General features: G+C 46.1%; 2 protein-coding genes across 3 annotated transcripts in view; both read left to right on the top strand.

The window, feature by feature from the left end:
- The window catches only part of RTF2 (replication termination factor 2), a 43,445-nt gene extending 34,914 nt beyond the window's left edge, over positions 1–8,531 (top strand). Inside the window, exons 6-9 of one of the 2 annotated variants that reach the window (XM_006049003.4) lie at positions 4,209–4,322; positions 7,113–7,167; positions 7,272–7,367; positions 8,119–8,531. In XM_006049003.4, coding sequence (XP_006049065.3) covers positions 4,209–4,322; positions 7,113–7,167; positions 7,272–7,367; positions 8,119–8,276 — 423 coding nt within the window. In that variant the 3' untranslated portion in view covers positions 8,277–8,531. The remainder of the gene's footprint in view (positions 1–4,208; positions 4,323–7,112; positions 7,168–7,271; positions 7,368–8,118) is intronic. The other variant, XM_006049004.4, reaches the window with a different exon arrangement.
- A 2,124-nt stretch (positions 8,532–10,655) lies between these two features.
- Positions 10,656–13,340, top strand: FAM209A (family with sequence similarity 209 member A). The gene is made up of 2 exons (XM_006049005.3): positions 10,656–12,065; positions 12,998–13,340. Exons 1-2 carry the CDS (start codon positions 11,799–11,801, stop codon positions 13,253–13,255), a joined length of 525 nt encoding a protein of 174 aa, XP_006049067.3. The 5' UTR covers positions 10,656–11,798; the 3' UTR covers positions 13,256–13,340.
- The last annotated feature ends 5,559 nt before the right edge of the window (positions 13,341–18,899 follow it).

Below are 18,899 nucleotides of genomic sequence, written 5' to 3' on the forward strand. Positions count from 1 at the left end.
AGCCTACCAGGCTCCTCTATCCATGGGATTCTCCAGGCAAGAGTACTGGAGTGGGTTGCCATTACAGATTGATTCAGCTAAAATTTTTTAAATGAAAGTCCTAAGAAAACAGCATAAACATAAATAACAGAATTTATATGTGCTATGAATACAGTGGGGTACTTTTGTATTTCTTAAAGCCCAAGAGGAGCAATCTTTTCCTTTTTAGATTACCGTAAGTTTTTTTTTTTTTTTTAACCCCTGCCTTTATGTGATGTGATGGGCATTCTCACATGTTTTAGGGAGTGTAAGGTTCATGCGGACTTTTAGGGGAGCTATTTGGCTTTAAAATTTCCCTCCCTTTCATCCTGGTTTGAAATGTTTCTTTAGGTTATGTTCTCATTCATGTAGTCAGCAGTTATTTACTGAGCGTCCACTGTGTGCAGGACCCTGGGCTCAAGACTTGGCTACAACCAAGAAAGATAGAACCTTCTCATTTGGAGCTTACGGTGTGACAGAGGGAAGCCCTGTTTTAAAAGTTCATACACACATACAGGCATGCATTCATTTATTAATATTATAAGCCATGAATGCAGGAAACTGACAGGGTTCTATGACAGAATAACCAAGTCTCAGAAGTGAAATTTATGGGTCAGAGATGCATGTAATCAGTTCTTCATCACAGTTATTGTTTGCAAGAACAAAAATTGAGAAACCACTACTCCATTTGTCTCATATGTAAAAATACAGATAGAGAGGCATATTACTCTTAATTCTGTCTCCTTCAGGACTTTGCTACTAGCCTTTTTTTCCCAATATTTAAAAAGAAATTAACATCCAGAGATCATATGAATATATAACTTCCAGCCTACTTTTCCTTTTAACATATAATAAGCATTTTCTATGTTGTCAAAAACTCTCTTTAAAATAGCTATATATATGCTTCCTTTTTAGGAATGTATTATGATTTATTTAGCTATTCCCCCCCTCCATTTTTTTGGACATCTAAGGTCCAAGTGATGAAGCAAAACTGAAAATGAATATACGATTTCAAGTGCATGGTAATGGCACACATAGAAAAATGCATTCACAGGGAAATATGGTGTTTTCTGCTTTGTGTGCATGTTAATTTTATAGGCAGAGAGAGGATCAGTCCCTTTGGGGTCTTTACAGCAGCGCCACCACCCCCCCCCTTTCTAAAGTGATTCCTACCCTTTAGTCCACAGAGAAGAGCCCCAGTCTGAGGCTGGCATCATGGCAGAAGCCTGATTCCTGCCCTGGTTTCACTCACCTCCAGGGATGGTTTGCTCCACCCAGGGCCCTGGAGTCCTGCAGAAGCCTAGTGAGGTCAGGTGACAGGCCTGTGGCTGGTGGGAGAGCCAGGTGCCTTCTCCAAGGGCTGCCAGGTCAAGTCCAGGCAGTTGAGGCCTTGAGGGAAGAGTGGGTTTGATATTAGTGGGTCTTTTAAATTTTGGAGACCGAGAGCAAGATACCGCGAGTTTTAATGTGAGCAGTTCCTGACTTGGTGGTGTTAGCAGCTAAATCAGCTGTAAGAGTACAACTTTGGGGGCAGCATACCACAGCAGCAGGCAGGGCAGAGCCCACCATTATAGACAGGCAACTAAGCAGTCATGTGCAGGGGAGGAGGCTGAGGCTGCTGACGTGATCAGGCCAGGGCAGCAGGGCATGGCAGAAGGTGGAAGGAGGCACAGAAAGCCCCCAGAGGAGGACGACGCGGCTGTGAAGGAGCAGGGCGAGCAGCTGCCACACCTCTGCCTCATGGTTGTGCGCTCAGGAGGGTTACTGACGCCAGAACCCGGCCCCAAGCCCCACTGGGCCTTATCTACCACCTGATTCTGTTCCTGCAGATTCTCTCCCATTGTCTCTCCAAGGAGGACACCTCCAGGGGAAGGCTCTGCCCAAATCGCCCACAACCCGGGGCTTCTGGGTTAGAGGGACTCTTCCCCTGCAGAGGGGCTCTTCCCTTCCCCTGGCCTGCCAGCCTCACTGTTCTCCAGGGGCACAGAACTATCTCTACGGCACCAGCCTTGGGCTTGGTGGGTCAAAGGAACGTCTTTTCAGTTGAGAAAACTTACCCGAACATGAGCTTGCTTTGACCTGGAGCTATGCTTTTTGGACCCAGAACCACAGTAAATAACCCAGCTAAGGCAGTGGCTGAGGAGAGTTGGGAGGTGCTGGGAAAGCTTTGGCAGCTTCTGAGAACAGAACTTGCAACAGTCTTGTGCTGAGAATGTTCTCTATCAAAGAGATTCTGGGCACAGTTGGTCTCTTACTGTTCCGGGCAGAGTGGACTAGTAGGACCCACCAGACGTGCCCTACAGCTGTCCTCATGGCCCAGCTTTGTCCACTGATCCAGCAGGGGTGTGTAGCCCTCATGGTGAGGGATGGAGACTCAGGCAGTCTAGAGGAATCCTGTGAGGCTTTCTTCTGCCTTCTCCCCCCGTGCAGGCACGCACCTCCCAGTAGGGAGAACACAGCCATGTGACTGTCAGCCCTCCTTATTGGGCTGGGGGCTTGGGGTTGGTCCAGGAGTCTCCCCCCCCCCCCACCCCGCCCCCAATACCAGAATCCGAAGAGGCTGAAGTCCCTTATATAGCATGGTGTAGTAGTTGCATGTGACCAACATCCATCTTCCCATATACTCCAAGTCATCTTCAGGTTACTTAATAAAATACCTAATAGAATGTACCTAAGAATAATAATAACACCTAATGATCTTCCTGGGTAAGATATCCCCTGGAGAAGGAAATGGCAACCCACTCCAGTATCCTTGCCTGGAAAATCCCATGGACAGAGCAGCCTGGTGGGCTGCAGTCCATGGGGTCGCAAAGAGTAGGGCACGACTGAGCAACTAACACTCCTACTAATAGAATGTAAATGCTTTGTAAATACGGTGTAAATGTTATGTTAATAGTTGCGGGTCTGTGTAAATAGTTACTGCCCTGCACAGATGCGTGGTAACTATTTAAATAGTATTCAAGTGTTGCTTTCTGGAACTTTATGAAAAGAATTTTTTTCCCAGTATTTTTAGTCAGAAGTTGGTTGAAGCCATGGATGAGGAACTCAGGGTAGGCAGTGCTTTTGCCTAGGGAAGCTGGTTAGAGCATGGTGCAGAGGGCTGTGTCTTAGAGCTCCACCTGTGCTGATACCAGAAGCTTTGCTCCAAGAAAATGCACAGCTGCAACAGTAGCTGAGAATTGTCAAGTGCTTGGTGCCCAACTCGGCATTCTAGTCCCTTCAGTGTTACCCTTGCTGGGAGTTCAGTTTATTCCCTTTAACAGAGGCAGTAACTGAGGCCAGGGTCTAGGCAGAGGGACTCTGGAGAGCCCACAGGAAGAGGTCCTCCATGCCCCTGGCCCACACCCTGCCCTCAGCAGCGCGGGCTCCCCAGGGAACAGCTGAAAACGCAAGTCCCTGTGGGGATGACAGTGGCCACTGCAGCCCAGGACAGAGCTGAGACGCAGCTGTGTCTCTGGAATGGTCCCTCCCCCGTCCTGCTAGAATTCAGCCCATTTGCCCCAATCACCAACTATCTAAACTCTAGAACCGTGGTTCTCAACGCCTGGTTCCCCCACAGGCAGCACCTGCAGGACCTGAGAACACATTAGAAATGTGAATTCCCAGGTCCCACCCCAGAACTCCTGAAAGGAAACTGAAGGTGGGTCCCAGGGATCCCCCAGGAGGTGCTACTCTGAGGTCAAGGTCACAGACCTCTGTCTGGAATGTGAGATCCCCTGGTCTCTTCCCTTCTAGCCTTGGCTCAGCTGTGTGTGAGCCTCATGGGCTCATATTAAGTCTGTCATCATGAGATGAGGCAGCAGTAGGTGCTCAGTAAGTACCGCTGGTGAGTCCTTAACAGGCATCTCCTAAATGCCCACCCTGTGCTCAGGTCTGTGCACCCAGAGGTTGGGTCCAGTGGCAGGGGTGGGGACTGTAAGCAGAAGCCCAGCACAGTTTGGAAATGGGAAGAACCCTCCAGAAATGTACATTCCCAGACACCAGCCAAGGCCAGTCTTGTAGGCAGGCCTGTTGGACTAACCATGCCCGGAAACTTCCCCAAGCAAGGCGGGACCTCCACAGCTGATCAAGCCAAGGTGCAGGTGGGAAAACAACAGGAGGCCCAGTGGCAGGGCTGAGAGCCAGGACCTGGGGTCGCTGCTGTCTGCATGCTCACGGGACCTCTCTCCTCTCTCCTCTCTCCTCTCCAGTGTGGGGCTGCCTTCCAGGAGGATGACGTCATTGTGCTCAATGGCACCAAGGAAGACGTGGAAGTGCTGAAGAGCAGGATGGAGGAGAGGCGGCTGCGAGCCAAGCTGGGGAAGGTACCGCGTCCTGGGCTTTGCCCTCAGCCTCTGAGTCTGGGCAAAAGTAGGTCCTGCCTAGCTATGGCCCCTGCTCGGGAGCCTGTTGCAACCTCACAACCACACTGCTGGCAGCGCCCTCAGGGTTTGCAGTGATGGAGGTGGCTTTTATGACCTAGAAGAACCTGGGCTCTAGAAGGTTCTTCGGAGCTTGGGCTCCATGGTCTGCTCTGCACTCAGCTTCCTCTTCAGTGTGGAGGGAGGAGTGGTTGGCCCACCCGCAGGGGAAGAGCACAGGCAGGAGAGCAGAGAATAGCCTTCCCACCACGGAAGCCGTGGCTTGGTCTCTCTTCCCGCCCACCTGTTTTGAGTGGCGCCTCAGTGAGCATCAACTGCAGGCAACGCTCTGGGTTGGGGTGTCGGGGTGCAGGCTTTGTTTTGTGCCCCAGGCTCAAAACAATTGATCAGCTAAGAAATGTGTTCAATATGCCATCGATTCTGTATCCAGCAGTGAATTTTGTTATTTCTTGAGTACTTAAGGTGATAGCTATGGTCTTTTTACATTCTTAAAAAAAAAAGTTAGGTTTAGTTTAAATGTGGGAGAAACTTCATGTCTTCAGAACTAAGGCAAAAGAATGCCTAAAATACTAGAAAATTGAGGACATAAAATTGTGGGGAAGAAAAAATAGCCTGCCTGTTTTTATGCAGTTGGAGTACATCTACCAGTGATGTCATAATTAAAGATTTTTCGGGTTATTCTTTTTTAAAAATCATAATAGAGGAAAGTGCAGGACTGTATCACTCTCAAATAATATGTAATTCATGTTCATGGGGCTTTAAAAGCCTGATGCTTGAGAATGTGGTGTTGGTATTACGTGTCCAGAATTCTCAGAAAGAGCTAAACCATTTGGGTTTTCTTCTCTTATTGTCTCACTTAGGTAGAAAATAAATAATTTGTGTGAATTATTCTGTAGTACAGGAAATTGTGCCCAGCTTATGTGATCAAATGCCAATTGAAGTGTTCCTCGAAGTGGTCTTGTACGGGTTACTACAACATTCATGAGGATAAAGAGCAACTCTGTGTTTTAAAGGGGTGACTTTAGGCTTAGGAGCAATTAAATCTATAAATGCGTTCATTTTAAGTTGGTTTTCTAAATAGCTGTGATCTCATTATCAAATGAGCAAAAAAAGAAAAAGTTTGAGATGTTTTTGACAGAGGACATTTACCAAAAAGGATCTGCTTGTCCTTGATTACTGCTATCAATCAAGTCCAGTTTTTAAAAAGCACGGAAGGGGAGATTGTGTTTTGAAGGAAGCTTTAGTAGAGATGGTGGTGTGGTTGTAGCCCTCTTACCTCAGTTGTCTCCTGTGTCCCAGGCTTCCGCCAAGTTGTTGAAAGCCCAGCGGAGCTAACCTGCCTGTCTCCGCAGGGTCCTCCCTGGAGCTTCTGGGAATGCCTCTTAGAGACGGCTGCTGGGAAACCAAAATATTTCCCAAATATACCCACAGCTAGGAATAGGACATAGCATTTCCTTTCTAATGCCCCATTGCCCGTGCTTTTCAAACATCATAACCTTAGCTGTGAGTGGAGGGCTTAGAAGTCAGTTTTCTGTATTATTTTTGAACCACGATGTGTTACCCTCAGAGTTGAATTCATGTCTTGCCTGTGTGAAATGAACAGGACATTGTGTTTTGTACAGATGTTACAAATCACATGGCGTATATATATATTACAAGACCAAGAGGCCACTGCCTGAGCAGGGTCTCTGATGTTTTCTAGAGGTGGGATGTTTTCTAGATACGGGAGCCTCCTGAAAGGGTTAGGCTGTGTATCTGTAGCGCCACCTTTTGCATACTGAAGGAAATGTCATGATTAGAGTAAATTTCCTCAGTCAAGAGTCCTGTTTATCCTATGTTTATCCTATGATTGAATCAGCTGTGTGGTTTTTAATATTCTTTTTCTCTTAATGTTTATTTATTTATGGCTGCACTGGGTCTTCATTGCTGCGTGGGCTTTCTCTAGTTGTGATGCATGGGCTTCTCATTGTGGTGGCTTCTCTTGTTGCAGAGCATGGCCTCTAGGGTATGCGAGCTTCACTAATTGAATAGCAGCATGGGCTTAGTAGCTCCTCGGCTTGTGGGATCTTCTCAGTTCAGGGATCGAACTTTTGTCTCTCGCATTGTTAGGTGGGTTCTTTACTACTGAGCCATCAGGGAAGCCCAGCTGTGTGGTTTTTAGAAGTTTCATTTCTTAACTTTTTGCTGACCAGCTTAACTTTATTATGAGCAACAGAATTCTAACAGAAGTAATCCACAGTTGAGAATTGGCTAAAGTGTTCTTTAGTACAGGCCTCAAGTCCTTACAGTTAAATACACAAATGTCAGAACATTTTGACCACTTTGAAGAGGTCTTCCTGAAAAGGTTAGGATTCAGTCCATAGTTATCCTGTCTGGATTTTATGTTATTATCCAGCTAACTGCTTTTATGTGTGTGGTGGTCACTATTAAAATGGACTGTTCTCACCGAAACTTGTCCTCCTCATTGAAATTGTCTGAGGATGTGGTTTTGGAATATAACTGTACAGCTGAGCAGATCCCTCTAGATGTGTATTGCGTGAGGCATAAGTGTGCAACCAGAAACACCTAGGCAGGACCAAGGTGCAGGGTTGAGGGTCAGAGGCGCTTTCAGAGGAAGCCCTGCCCTAGGTGACTGTGTCGGCCTCAAGTTGGACTCCCAGGCCAGTGGCGGCCACACAGACGCTAAAAATCAGTGAATTGGAGCACGTGTCCTCTCTCCCTTTCTTTTTACAGAAAACAAAGAAACCTAAGGCGGCAGAGTCTGTCTCAAAATCAGAAGTCAGTGAAGGTAAGATGCTAAAAAGAAGTCCTTGTTTAGCAAAAATAAGACCCTAGGCCTGTTTTCCTAAATAAGTTCCTGCTTTGGTTTTGTTTTGCTTTGTTTTTTCACAGAAACCCCAGGACCATCAAAAATGAAAACAGGGAAGCCCGAAGAAACCAGCCTTGACACTCGAGAGAAGAAGACCAACTCGGCTCCCAAAAGTGCAGGTGGGTCCAGTTGAGACGACTGTGGGCCACTCAGACAGCTGGAGACCCGCGTGGTCATGTCACTGTTTGTTGGGGTGACTCTGGAGACTCTAGCTTATCCTGATCGTGTCTCTCTTGGGGTTCCCTGAGCTCTCTTGGGGGGTGACTAAGAAACGGTTGATTCACCTTGGAGCAGAAGACCTGTCAGGATTGAAGGGGGTGTTCACACATGCGGTTGTACAGTTTTCCTGTGGAGCCTGCTCGTAGGGCCAGGCGAACGGGGTGCAGAGAGACCAAAGACCTGACTCGGTCGTTCCCCGTTTTAAGGCTGGGTTCTCTGTGCACTGGAGCCAGCCTCCCTCCTCTGGCCTCCCAACCAGGAGCCATTTGGTGGCTAGTCCAGAATTTAGAGACACTAGTATTTATTTCACAAAGAAGAGAAGGACAGATGGATGAGGTAAGGAGTGAGTCATCTAGTGTTCATGGGTTCCAGAAACCCCTCCACATACCAGCTACCTGGCCTCAGGGTCTCATGTACGTCAATCTCTGAAGCTGGGGCCAGTGCAAGTAGTGATTAAGGTGATTTTAAATGACAGATTTACATATAGTAGCTTCGTTTGGTTTTTGGGTTTGGTGATTGAGATACTGTATTTCAGCATTCCTCCCCAGAAAGGAGGAGGGAAATTCCTGGGCTTGGTGGCCTCTCGAGAATGTGATGGTTGGAATGGTCTGCAGCCCCAGCCTCAGAGTTCAAAGCTTCTCGTTTTTCCAGCAGCACACGGGATCACTTCTGGAAAAGCCGCTAAGAGGTCCATTGCTGACAGCGAAGAGTCAGAAGCTTACAAGTCTCTCTTCACCACCCACAGCTCCGCCAAGCGCTCCAAGGAGGAGTCGGCCCACTGGGTCACCCACACATCCTACTGCTTCTGAGGCCAGCGGTGTGGCCTCAGCTGGGGCCTGTGCACTTGCTCGTCCCCTTAAAGCTGGAGCCAGGCACGGTGCCTTCGAGTAGGAAGGCACAGTGGGGACTCTGTGACCCCGCTGGCCTCGCCCATCACCCTGTCCCACTCACCTCCACCCTCTGTGCACTTGGACCTTCCCGCGGCCCTAAGAGCATGTTGGCTGCATATTTATGCTCAAAATAATTAAAGACTCCAGGTTCCTCCTGGGTGTGTGGTCAGCTCATTTTGACTAACATTTTCATGGTTTTGCTGCCAATGGTTAATTAATTAAATAAGCCAAGTGAGACTGAACTTGAGAAAGGACGAGTTGAGTTTCAAGTATGTTCTGCCTGCGGGGCTGTGGGAGGGAGCGTTTTGCACCAGAGCAGGGGACTTAGGGGGTTTCCTTGCTCCATCGCTGTAATGAGAAAGGAGATTTAGTTGCGCACCTGATGATTTGGTACAAAAATTAAATCTAAAGTCTGCTTTTTCTCTCATCTCTGTGTTTTCCTTCTTCCACTAATATTTGAGTGAGAAACTTGGAGCCATTGCATTGTTCGTGATAGTAATTCTGTGACGTCACGTCAATTCCACGTTCTCTCTCAGCAGATTATGAAAAGGAAAACTGGACATAAAATTGGTATGTCTCATGCATAAAGTGTGTTAAAGTCAATAATTAATGAAACTCTGTTCTAAAGGCAGGAGCCTCAAAATTGTGAGCCCTGCCTTCTGGAGACAGGGGCATATTACTGAGATGGTTCTTTATAGGGGATCCAGGGCATGGGGTTCCATTAAAAAGCAGGCAGAGGAAACAACACTATAAATCAACTATACTTGAGGAAAATACAATTTTTTTTAAAGCAGACAGAGGATCTGGGAGAGGAAGTTGGAAGCAGGAGGGAGCAGCCTGGGGTTGGGGTGGGGAAGGGGCTGGAGAGCCGGAGCCAGGCAGCTCTGACACCCTGTCCTCTGCCTTAGCAGTCTGGGGAGTTGGACCCCAGGATACGTGAATATAGATGCATTTTCATCAGATTATATCAAGATCAGTGAATTTTTGTTGCAGACTTTTTCCAGAAGAAACGTGAAAATTACCGTTTATGTACATTTATATGCAGATACATCTAGTTACGATCACCATGCCTATTTCTGATCAACCCTGGGGTCTCACACTCCTGTAAGCTCTCTACCCGGGAGCCCCCCGCCCCTGAAGCTAGGGGGAGTGTGATCCCCACGTCAGCCTGTGTGGTACGTCCGACTCTCCTCTGTCTCCCCTTCTGATTTCACATCCTCTCACAGAAGTTCCCTGGGCTCAACACAGTCAGAGGCTGAGTGCAGACACACCGTGGACCCTGGGTTGTAGCAGCAGAAGTCGTCTTTCTGAGGAATAAGTGTGAATCAGATGACTCAGCGGAACAGGTGCAAGCCCTGTGTTCCGCTAATTGGGATTTTTTTTGTTTTGTGTCACTTTCAGAAGCTGGTGGTTTTGAACGCAGTGGCCTGTGGGCCTGGTTGTGTTCCTGGCAGCGGCTTCTGTCCGCGGCACCCCTGTCACCTCACCGTCCCCACACCTGCCTAGATATCAGCCTCTCCCCCACTTCATCCAGCCAACTGATCATCCCTCACACTCTGCCCGGATGTCTTCTTCAGGAAAACCTGCCTGCCTGAACTAACCTCCAGCTACCCCCTCGCACTCTTAAAGCTCTCATTTCTTACAACAGTTTTTTTGGCCATGCTGTTCAGCCTGCGGCATCTTCATTCCCCAATCAGGGGTCGAACCTGTGTCCCCTGCATTGGAGTCTTAACCACTGGACCACCAGGGAAGTTCCCTCATCACAGTTTGTTTTTTCACAGTAATAACAGTTCAGTCCCTGGATCTGGAAGATCCCCTGGAGAAAGGAATGGCTACCCACTCCAGGATTCTTGCCTGGAGAATCCCATAGACAGAGGAGCCTGATGGGCCACAGCTTATGGGATCACAAAGAGTCAGACATGACTGAGAAACTAACGTTTTCACTTTTTTCAATAACAGTTAAATATTAAAATAAAAATTAGTTTTCATTTACATTTGAAATCGAGATGTCCAATCTCCATTGTTTTTCCAGAGAACTTACAGGAAAAAAAAATCACCTAAAAGAATGGAGATTTTTTAAGGCTGTTGCTGCTTCTGCTGCTGCTAAGTCGCTTCAGTTGTGTCCAATTCTGAGCAACCCCATAGACAGCAGCCCACCAGGCTCCCCCGTCCCTGGGATTCTCCAGGCAAGAACACTGGAGTGGGTTGCCATTTCCTTCTCCAATGCATGAAAGTGAAAAGTGAAAGTGAAGTCGCTCAGTGTCTGACTCTTAGCGACCCCATGGACTGCAGCCCACTAGGCTCCTCCATCCATGGGATTTTCCAGGCAAGAGTACTGGAGTGGGGTGCCATTGCCTATTCACAAACTTCAAATTGGCATTTTTCTTCAGTTTTCATCTCCACTATTAGTACTTATTAGTCTAAAACTCAAAACAGTTTGCTAATGAACAACTGCATACTTCATACTGTGACCATTTGATAACTGGTCATGTAAAACTAATGCTCAAATGTTGATTTGTCTTCAATTTATAAATAGTAAAATCAAAAGAGGTCTTTCCTAATTCCCTTATCACAATTTTAATGAAATAAATGATACTCTTAATTAAGCCAGGCGTTATACACTCAGATGATGTCAGCAAGTGTGGATATGAGGTGATAGGAAGTGGTGGGGACAGTAGAACATAGCCACCGGAGGGGCGGTTTCCTACCTGGCTCCAGCAGAGAGGGGCCCTGTGTTATCAGATCTTCCATACTTTTCAAGGAAATCAGAAATCTGATCTTTGTAAATGGAGCTCCCCCACCCCCATTTAAGTACCCGAGCCAAAGCAAGAGATGCAGGAGACTTGGTTTGATCCCTGGGTTGGGAAGATCCCCTGGAGGAGGAAATGGCAACCCACTGCAGTAAGAGCCTGGCAAGCTACAGTCCATGGGGTCACAAAGAGTCAGACACGACTTAGCGACTGAATACAATAATTTTTCAGAACAGTGTAGGCCACACAAAACACAGCAGGAGCTCCTAGTTTGCAGCCTCTGGTTTAATATCTTTCTTTCCCATTCGGCTTTCTGCTCCACGGGGGCACATGCCTTGAGTCTGCTCTGCTCACCACAGTGTCTGGATTCAACAAATGCAAAAATAAAAATAGGAGATGGACCCGCCCTCCCAGTAGAGCACCAGGCTTAGAAAGCATACACTGGCAAGGAGATGGCATTCTGTCACTCCCCACCACTTTTTTGACTGCTTGCTGGAAATGATGCCATTTCCCTTTAAATCCTACTCCCAGGCGACCCCCTCAAGCCTCTTTATCCTCTGCCCTGAAGTCATCACAATGGCCAGAGCAGGTTCTGGCTGGGGGGGCCTCTGTGACATCACCAGAGATCAGCCCTGCCTGGTCCCCTGTCTCCAGGTGCAAGGGCACACCAGCCCACTGTCAGCCACGTCCCATGCCATCTCTGCTCACCATGCAGTCTCTGAAATGGTGCTTGTTCTTGCCTCTGTGTCTCTCCTGCGGCTATGCCTTTATGTTTTCTTCTCTGAGAGAGAAACCCAAAGAAACCCAGGGGAAGGTGCCTTGCGGAGGGCACTTTCGAATTCGGCAGAATCTACCAGAGCATACCCAAAGCAGGCTTGGGAGCAAGTGGCTCTGGCTCACTTTTATTGTTGTGCTGTACATGATACTGAAGTTTCGAGGAGATGGTGAAAAGAATAAGGTAAGGGTGGCTCCTTTTGTTAATCCACATTGATTCCATCTCAGAAAACTCAGACTCAAGAGAAACAGATGCTCTCATATTACAGGCAAGGCTGTTAGGTATAACAAATTTGAATATGGAGTATCTATTCCCAGTCCTGAGTGTGCTGGTTAATTCATTTCCCCACATATCCTTAGGGAAAACTAGACCTGAACTCACAGAGGCTGGGACTCATATAGATGAAGGCCACCTTTTGTTTATTAGGCAACTAAAATCTTGGCTCAAAGTTTATCCTGTTAAATCAGTTTTTTTTTTTTTTCAAATGAGGATAGATTCAAGAACTTGGCATGTTTCAGGTCAAAATTATTTACAGAGCCAGATTCACTGCCCCTGATTTTTCATTTCCCTGACATCTGAATGATTCAGGCTGAACTGAATGGAAGTGGTATCATTAATCCAAGTAGAGGAAAAGATCTGTCATAAAGGGTCAGAGGTGTAAAGAAGTAACAGCCTGTCCATGAAGTGGCTGAAGAGCTCTGAGAAGGGGATGGGAAGAGAAATATGGTGGCTTGTTCCCTCTTCAGCAGACCCAATGCTCCAGGATACTGTGTCCAAACTGATGGGAGCAGGGGATTGGCAAACCTTTCTGCAAAAGGCCACATAGTCGATATTTTCAGCTTTGTAGCCCATTCAGTCTCTGTTGCAAGGACTCAACTCTGCCCTTTGAGCATGAAAGCAGTCATAGACTATCGGCAAATGAATGAGCCTGGCTGTTCCAATAAAACTTTATTAACAAAAACAGCTGGCAGGCCATATTTGGCCATTTGCCAGTCCTTTGACTAGATCAATGCTGGAGCCAACTTCTCTCAGGTGAGCCCAACTCTCTTAGAACTCTGTCAACACAAACCAGCAATGTCAACGGTATCATTCACCCTGAATAACTTTCTTGACAGGTGCAGACTCCTCCCACCCTTCGGGGCTGTACATTTTGCCCTCCAGGAAGGAAAAACGCTTCACCCAACAAAAACTTTGCATTCAGTACCTTAACCCAGCTCGAGATGGACCTTGTGGAATTTGTGTCCAGGGTGCGGAATCTGAAAGTCAACATGGCAACCAGCAGTCACTTCAGGCTTCAGAACTTAGGGAATGCAGATCCACAGCATAAAGTTACAATATATGAGATTTGGGGCGAAGAAGACTCTGTCGATTGAGTGGGTTTGTGTGTCCAAGTAGCAGAGGAGAAGTTGGGTACTGACAAACTGTATCCAAACTATAAAACTGTTGTGAAGAAAAGCAGTTCTCGAATTTGTGACCTTTTTCCTTTCTCATTTTTTCTTTAAACTGGAAAAAAAAAACGTGAGGCCAGAAGCCATTGCAGTTACTGTTTCTGTGTTGCTTACCTCCTCCAGAGCTGAGGGTGGTGAGAAGCATGAGGACAGGGACAAGCTTGGCCACTGGGCCATGACCTTTGTAGAATAAGGCTTGGGAGATTTGGGGATAAGATGCTAATATTATTTCTGTAATAACTTATCTTTATAGTAGCTATTTTTGGAAAGGGCAGAACCATTTTTTCTCTAATTTACTACATTACAAAGGACAACTTTAATTATAGGTTTAAAATTATAAAATGATTGAGTTAGGAGGTGTGTGTGCCCGGAGGATGGTGGATTCACTTCACTTTTTTTTTTTTATGTTTATGTATTTAGCTGCTCCTGGTCATAGTTGCGACCTGTGGGATCCAGTTCCCTGACCTGGGCTCCCTGCACTGGGAGTGTGTAATCTTAGCCACTGGACCACGAGGGAAGTCCCTCACTTCATTTTCTTACCTTCAGAAACTTATTCATTCTATCTTGTGGGTCTAACATATTGACTTTTTCTACACAAAACTGACAGTTACATGTATCTAAGTGGATTAAGAAAAATGGAGACTCAAGCCACATTTCTAACGTCATTTGGATATAGACAAGCTAATCAGGAGCTTCCAAAGCAGTCAGGGTTAGCATTCTTTGTGAGTGCTAAGTCGCTTCAGTCATTTCCAGCCCTTTGTGACCCCGTGGACCACTCTGTCTGGGATTTCCCAGACGAGAATACTGGAGTGGGTTGCCAAGCCTCCTCCAGAGGATCTTCCCAACAGAGATCAAACCTACGTCTCTTATGTCTGCTGAATGTTCTTTATAATGCTTGTTTAAAGTATGGATATTTGGGGAACTTCTCTGGCAGCCAGCCCAGTGTTTAAGACTCCAGGCTTCCATAGCAGGGGACGAGGTTTTGATCCCTGGTTGGGGAACTAAGATCCCACATGCCTTGCAGTGTGCCAAAAAAAACAAATAATAAAAATAAAATATGTATTTCGGCATGTTCGTATGGCTAATGGAAACTACACTTTCTCTGGGCTGTTCTATTATCTCATGAAGCCTTATAAAGGCCACCCTGATAGTTTTAGGACGAGCAGATGCAGGCCTAGGCAGAGACGTCCGCTCTGGAGGTTCCCTTATTTCCACTTCACACCTAATTTAAGTGTGCTTGAACCTCCATTGCCTTCCATCTGGCTAAAAAGAGTTAATCCTCATGGTTCGAGCAGCATCTTCAAGAGCAGTCCCACACAGTGTCTGAGACCTCAGGTTAGACCTCCCACCTCTTCCCCTCTCATCATTGTCACCCTATCTTTGAAAAGTGGTCCCTGAACCCTTTGCTTTTTGTCTCAATTTCAGCTTTCAGAATATTTTAAAAAAAGAAAAAAAAAAAACTGGAAGGAGTTGAGATGTCTCCTCGGTGCCTCCTGTACTCTTTCTGGGTGTTTTCAAGCAAAAGTTATTTTCCCAGCACATTCTAAAGAAATGCAGATAAGGAAAAAAGACTTTGGTTTTAACCTGTGATGTCAACATGGGGCATATTTTAGATTAGAATGGAGATAATCGAAAGGTTGCCAAATCACGACTCACAGGTCAAATCAGCTTCTGCCTGTTTTTGAACAGCCCTGGAACTAACAGTGGTTTTTTAATTTTTAATTTTAATATTTTTGGCCACGCCATGTGGCAGGCAAGGCCTTAGTTCCCTGATCAGGGATAGAACCCATTCCACCCACAGTAGAAGCGTGGAGTATTAACCACTTGGACCATCGGGGAAGTCCAATAATGGATTTTATATTTTTAAATGGTTGAAAAAATATCAACTGATGAATCATATTTCATGATATGAAAGTTACATGAAACTCGAATTTCAGTGACTGTAGATAAATTTTTATTGAAACAGAGCCACACTATCATTTACATGTTGCCTCTGGTGACTTTTGTGCTCTGTGGTAGAGTTGAATTACTGCACAGAAACCATTATGACCCACAGAGCTGAAAATATTTACTAACTAGCTCTTCACAGGAAAATTTTGTTGATCCTAGTTTATGCTAATCTCCCTCAGTCGTGTCCAACTCTTTGTGACCCCATGGACTAGAGCCCGCCAGGCTGCTCTGTCCATGGAATCCTCCAGGCAAGAATACTGGAGTGGATTGCCTTTCCCTTCACCAGGCGATCTTCCTGACCCAGGGATCAAACCTGGGTCTTCTGCTTTGCAGGCAGATTCTTTACCATCCAAGCCACCAGGAAAGTCCTAATTTATATGTTAACAAACAGAAATTATGTTCACTGGGATCTGATATATTCAATAACCTTCACAAACATCCCCTCTTTGTCTGATAAGCAAAAATGTAATTTCGTATCATTTTTGTATTGTTTTGTCCCAGCTAATGATGGGAATCCTATGAAAGAGCAAAACATCAAAATTTCTTATAGGAAGTTGATCTGGGATATAATTAGAACAAAATCTGCTGTACAAGTGGATTTAACAGTTTCCATAAAAGAGTGTCCTGAGTCTTTGCCTTGACTAACACAAAGCTTTGCAGACCCCGGTGTTGCCTAGAAAATAGTGTTTTCCTCGCTCCAGTCTATTTCATGCATTATTTTCATACAAAAATGTAATAGATACAGATCAAGAAGTGAGAGCCCCACAAAGCCGCTTACCTCTGCTGTTTGAGTGTCCCCTGAAACCCCAGGGTTTCTGCAGTCTGCAGTGACTCAGCAGCTCGAAGCCACTAGATGGTTGTAGTCATCTACACCTCCTGTGTCTGTCAGAGGAGATTCACTTGGAGGGTTGGCAGAATTCGTAGCCAAGACCCTCTCCTGGCGGCCTGAAAAGACCACTGCCAGAGGTGGTGGGTCATGAGGCAGAGATGTGAGAGCATCCTCTAGGATCTGAGAACAGTCCCCAGTCAACAGCTAGAAAAGAAGCCCAGAGTCTCAGTCACACAGCTGCAAGGACATGGTCTGGAAGAGCCCCCCGTGTCAAAGGGGACCCCTGTCGTGTGAGACCCTCACAGAAGAGCCCACCCACCAGAACAGACTCTCGGTCCACAGAAACTGTAGGAGAATAAATGTGTGTTGCTTGAAGCCACCAAGTTTGTGATAGTTTATGACACAGCAGTAGAAAATCAGTAACACACACACACACACACACACACACCCCCCCAATCTTTCTGTTCCCAATTGCTGAACACCATTGTTGTTCCCAATGCCTTGGAGGACAAGTCCACACTCCCTCTGACCTAGTCCCTGGCTTCTGAACTAGGGGAATGGGACCAAAGGAATAATGGCAGGGGATCAAGAATAGGACTGTCCTGCTCCTTGAAACTAGAAGTTACAAACTATTGGCCCAGGGACCAAACCTCCCCCTGCCCTGACATGTTTGTTTGACCATAATCACGTTATTTAGCATTTAATTTGAAATAATTGTAGAGTCACAGGAAGTTGCAAAGGTAACAGAGTATCTTCTTAGACCCTTCACCTGGATTCCCCAGTGGTTGCATCTTATGCAACTTGAGAACAATCATAGAACCAGAAGACAGATGTTGCAACAGTGTGTGGGGAGAGTTCTGTGTTGTTCTGTCCCTGGTGTGGAAGCCTGGACCCACCCTCCCCCAACTACACTATCCTGGCAGAGACTGTCAACAGCCTTCCCCACCTCCCCTGACCCCTGGCAACCACCAATCCGTTTCCATCTCTACGACAATGTTATGCGAATGAAATCACACAGTGTGTTACCCTTGAGGTTGGCCTCTTTCACTCCTTACAGCCCTTCAGATACATCCAGGTGGTGTCATATGCCAACAATTCATGCCTGTCTACTGCTGAGTCTGTTGAACCATCCGCTTGTGGGGGCACATTTTAGTCTTTTTGTAGTTTTCGCTTATGATAACAGGACTCCTATGAACAATTGTGTGCAGGTTTCTATGTGAACACACACTTTCATTTCTCTGGTTTAGATGTCCCGGATTATGGCCGCTGGTTCACATGAGAAGTGTAGGTTTTGGCCTTCACTGAGAGTCAAAGATTTAGAAAAAAAGATGCACCCAGAGAACTGCCTCTCTTTCTCATCCCTGCCACCCGAATCCCATGCCCTCTTCCCCTCCACAAAGCCCTGTAGGGCTGTGATCAGCCTCGTTGCTTTCTGTCTTATCCTTCCTGCATTTCTGTCGTGCAAATGAACAGATACACATGTATTTTCTTATGCTCCTTCTTTCTGATGTGAAGAAGAGCAAGCGTTCTATATTCTTTGGGGCTTTGCTTTCTCCATTTAACAGAAAGTCCTTGAAAATCCCTTCTTATTGGCTTTGAGAGGGTCTTTCTCATGCTTTTTTCCCCCGCTGCGGAGTGCTCCATCATGTTTGTTCAGCCTCTGTCTTCCATGAAGATCTTCAGGTAGTTTCCAGAAGTTTGAAATGACAAATGATAATGCAGTGAATCACTTTATGTATACCTGTTTTTGTGTTGTTGGAGACATAACTTTAGGGTAGATTTCTAGGAATGACCTTAGTGGGACAGAAAGGAAAGCCCAGGTGTAGTTTTGTTAGGTATTGCCAAATTTCCCTCCAGGAGGCTTGTGCCAGCTCAAATTCTCATCAGAAATGCCAATACAGATTTTTTTTTTTTTAAACGGATGTGTGGACAGCGGACTGGACACTTCTGCCTGAACCACCTGTCTTACGTGGCCTTGTGAGGCTTGCAGTTACCTAAGATTGCTGCTAGGTGGCAGACGAAGCCTGTCACGGGAAACAGCGCTCTGGTTTCCCAGACTTTGTTTTCAAAGACCTTTGATGAAAATAATGTGTGAGATGAAGTGATGGTAACACTTCATCTGATGAAGTGGTCATAACACTTTTATCATAGTTAGCAACTGGCATTCTTTGTACCAGTAGTAATAACAGGGACTTCCCTAGTGGTCCAGTGGCTAAGACGCTGTGCTCCCAATGAAGGGGGCGCCTGGGTTCAATCCCTGGTCAGAGAACTAGACCTCACATACCTCAACTAATAGCTGGTGCAGCCAAATAAATAAATAAATATTTATATTAATTATATATTTAACATTATATATTTATATATTATATATATTTATATATATATATTAATATATATTTAAAAGCAGTAATAACAACATTACTTTTTATTAACAATGAACTTTTGTCATTGATTATTCATTCATTTATTCAAGTGTTTGTTCTGTGCACTTCTCCAGGTTCTGGGCATGAGAAGATAAAAACAAACATCTTCCCAGGACAGACTTTGCTGTCCACTGAGGAAGGAATGAGAAGCACGCACATGAGGCCAATTGGTAGTCTCTCCAAGGCAGGAGGTGAGGGTGTGGGGGTCAGTGAGCGAGATGGTTCTTTAGATCTTAAATGGTGTGGTCACGGAAGGGCTACTGAGATGCTGTTACTAGAGGGGGTCAGCCCTGAAGACCAGCTAGAGATGAGTGTGGAGGACACTGGGAAGGGAGGTGCAAAAGGCCTGAGGCTGGAGGGAGCCCAG

This window comes from Bubalus bubalis, chromosome 14, assembly GCF_019923935.1.
Source record: "Bubalus bubalis isolate 160015118507 breed Murrah chromosome 14, NDDB_SH_1, whole genome shotgun sequence".
In the NCBI taxonomy this organism is placed as follows: domain Eukaryota; kingdom Metazoa; phylum Chordata; class Mammalia; order Artiodactyla; family Bovidae; genus Bubalus; species Bubalus bubalis.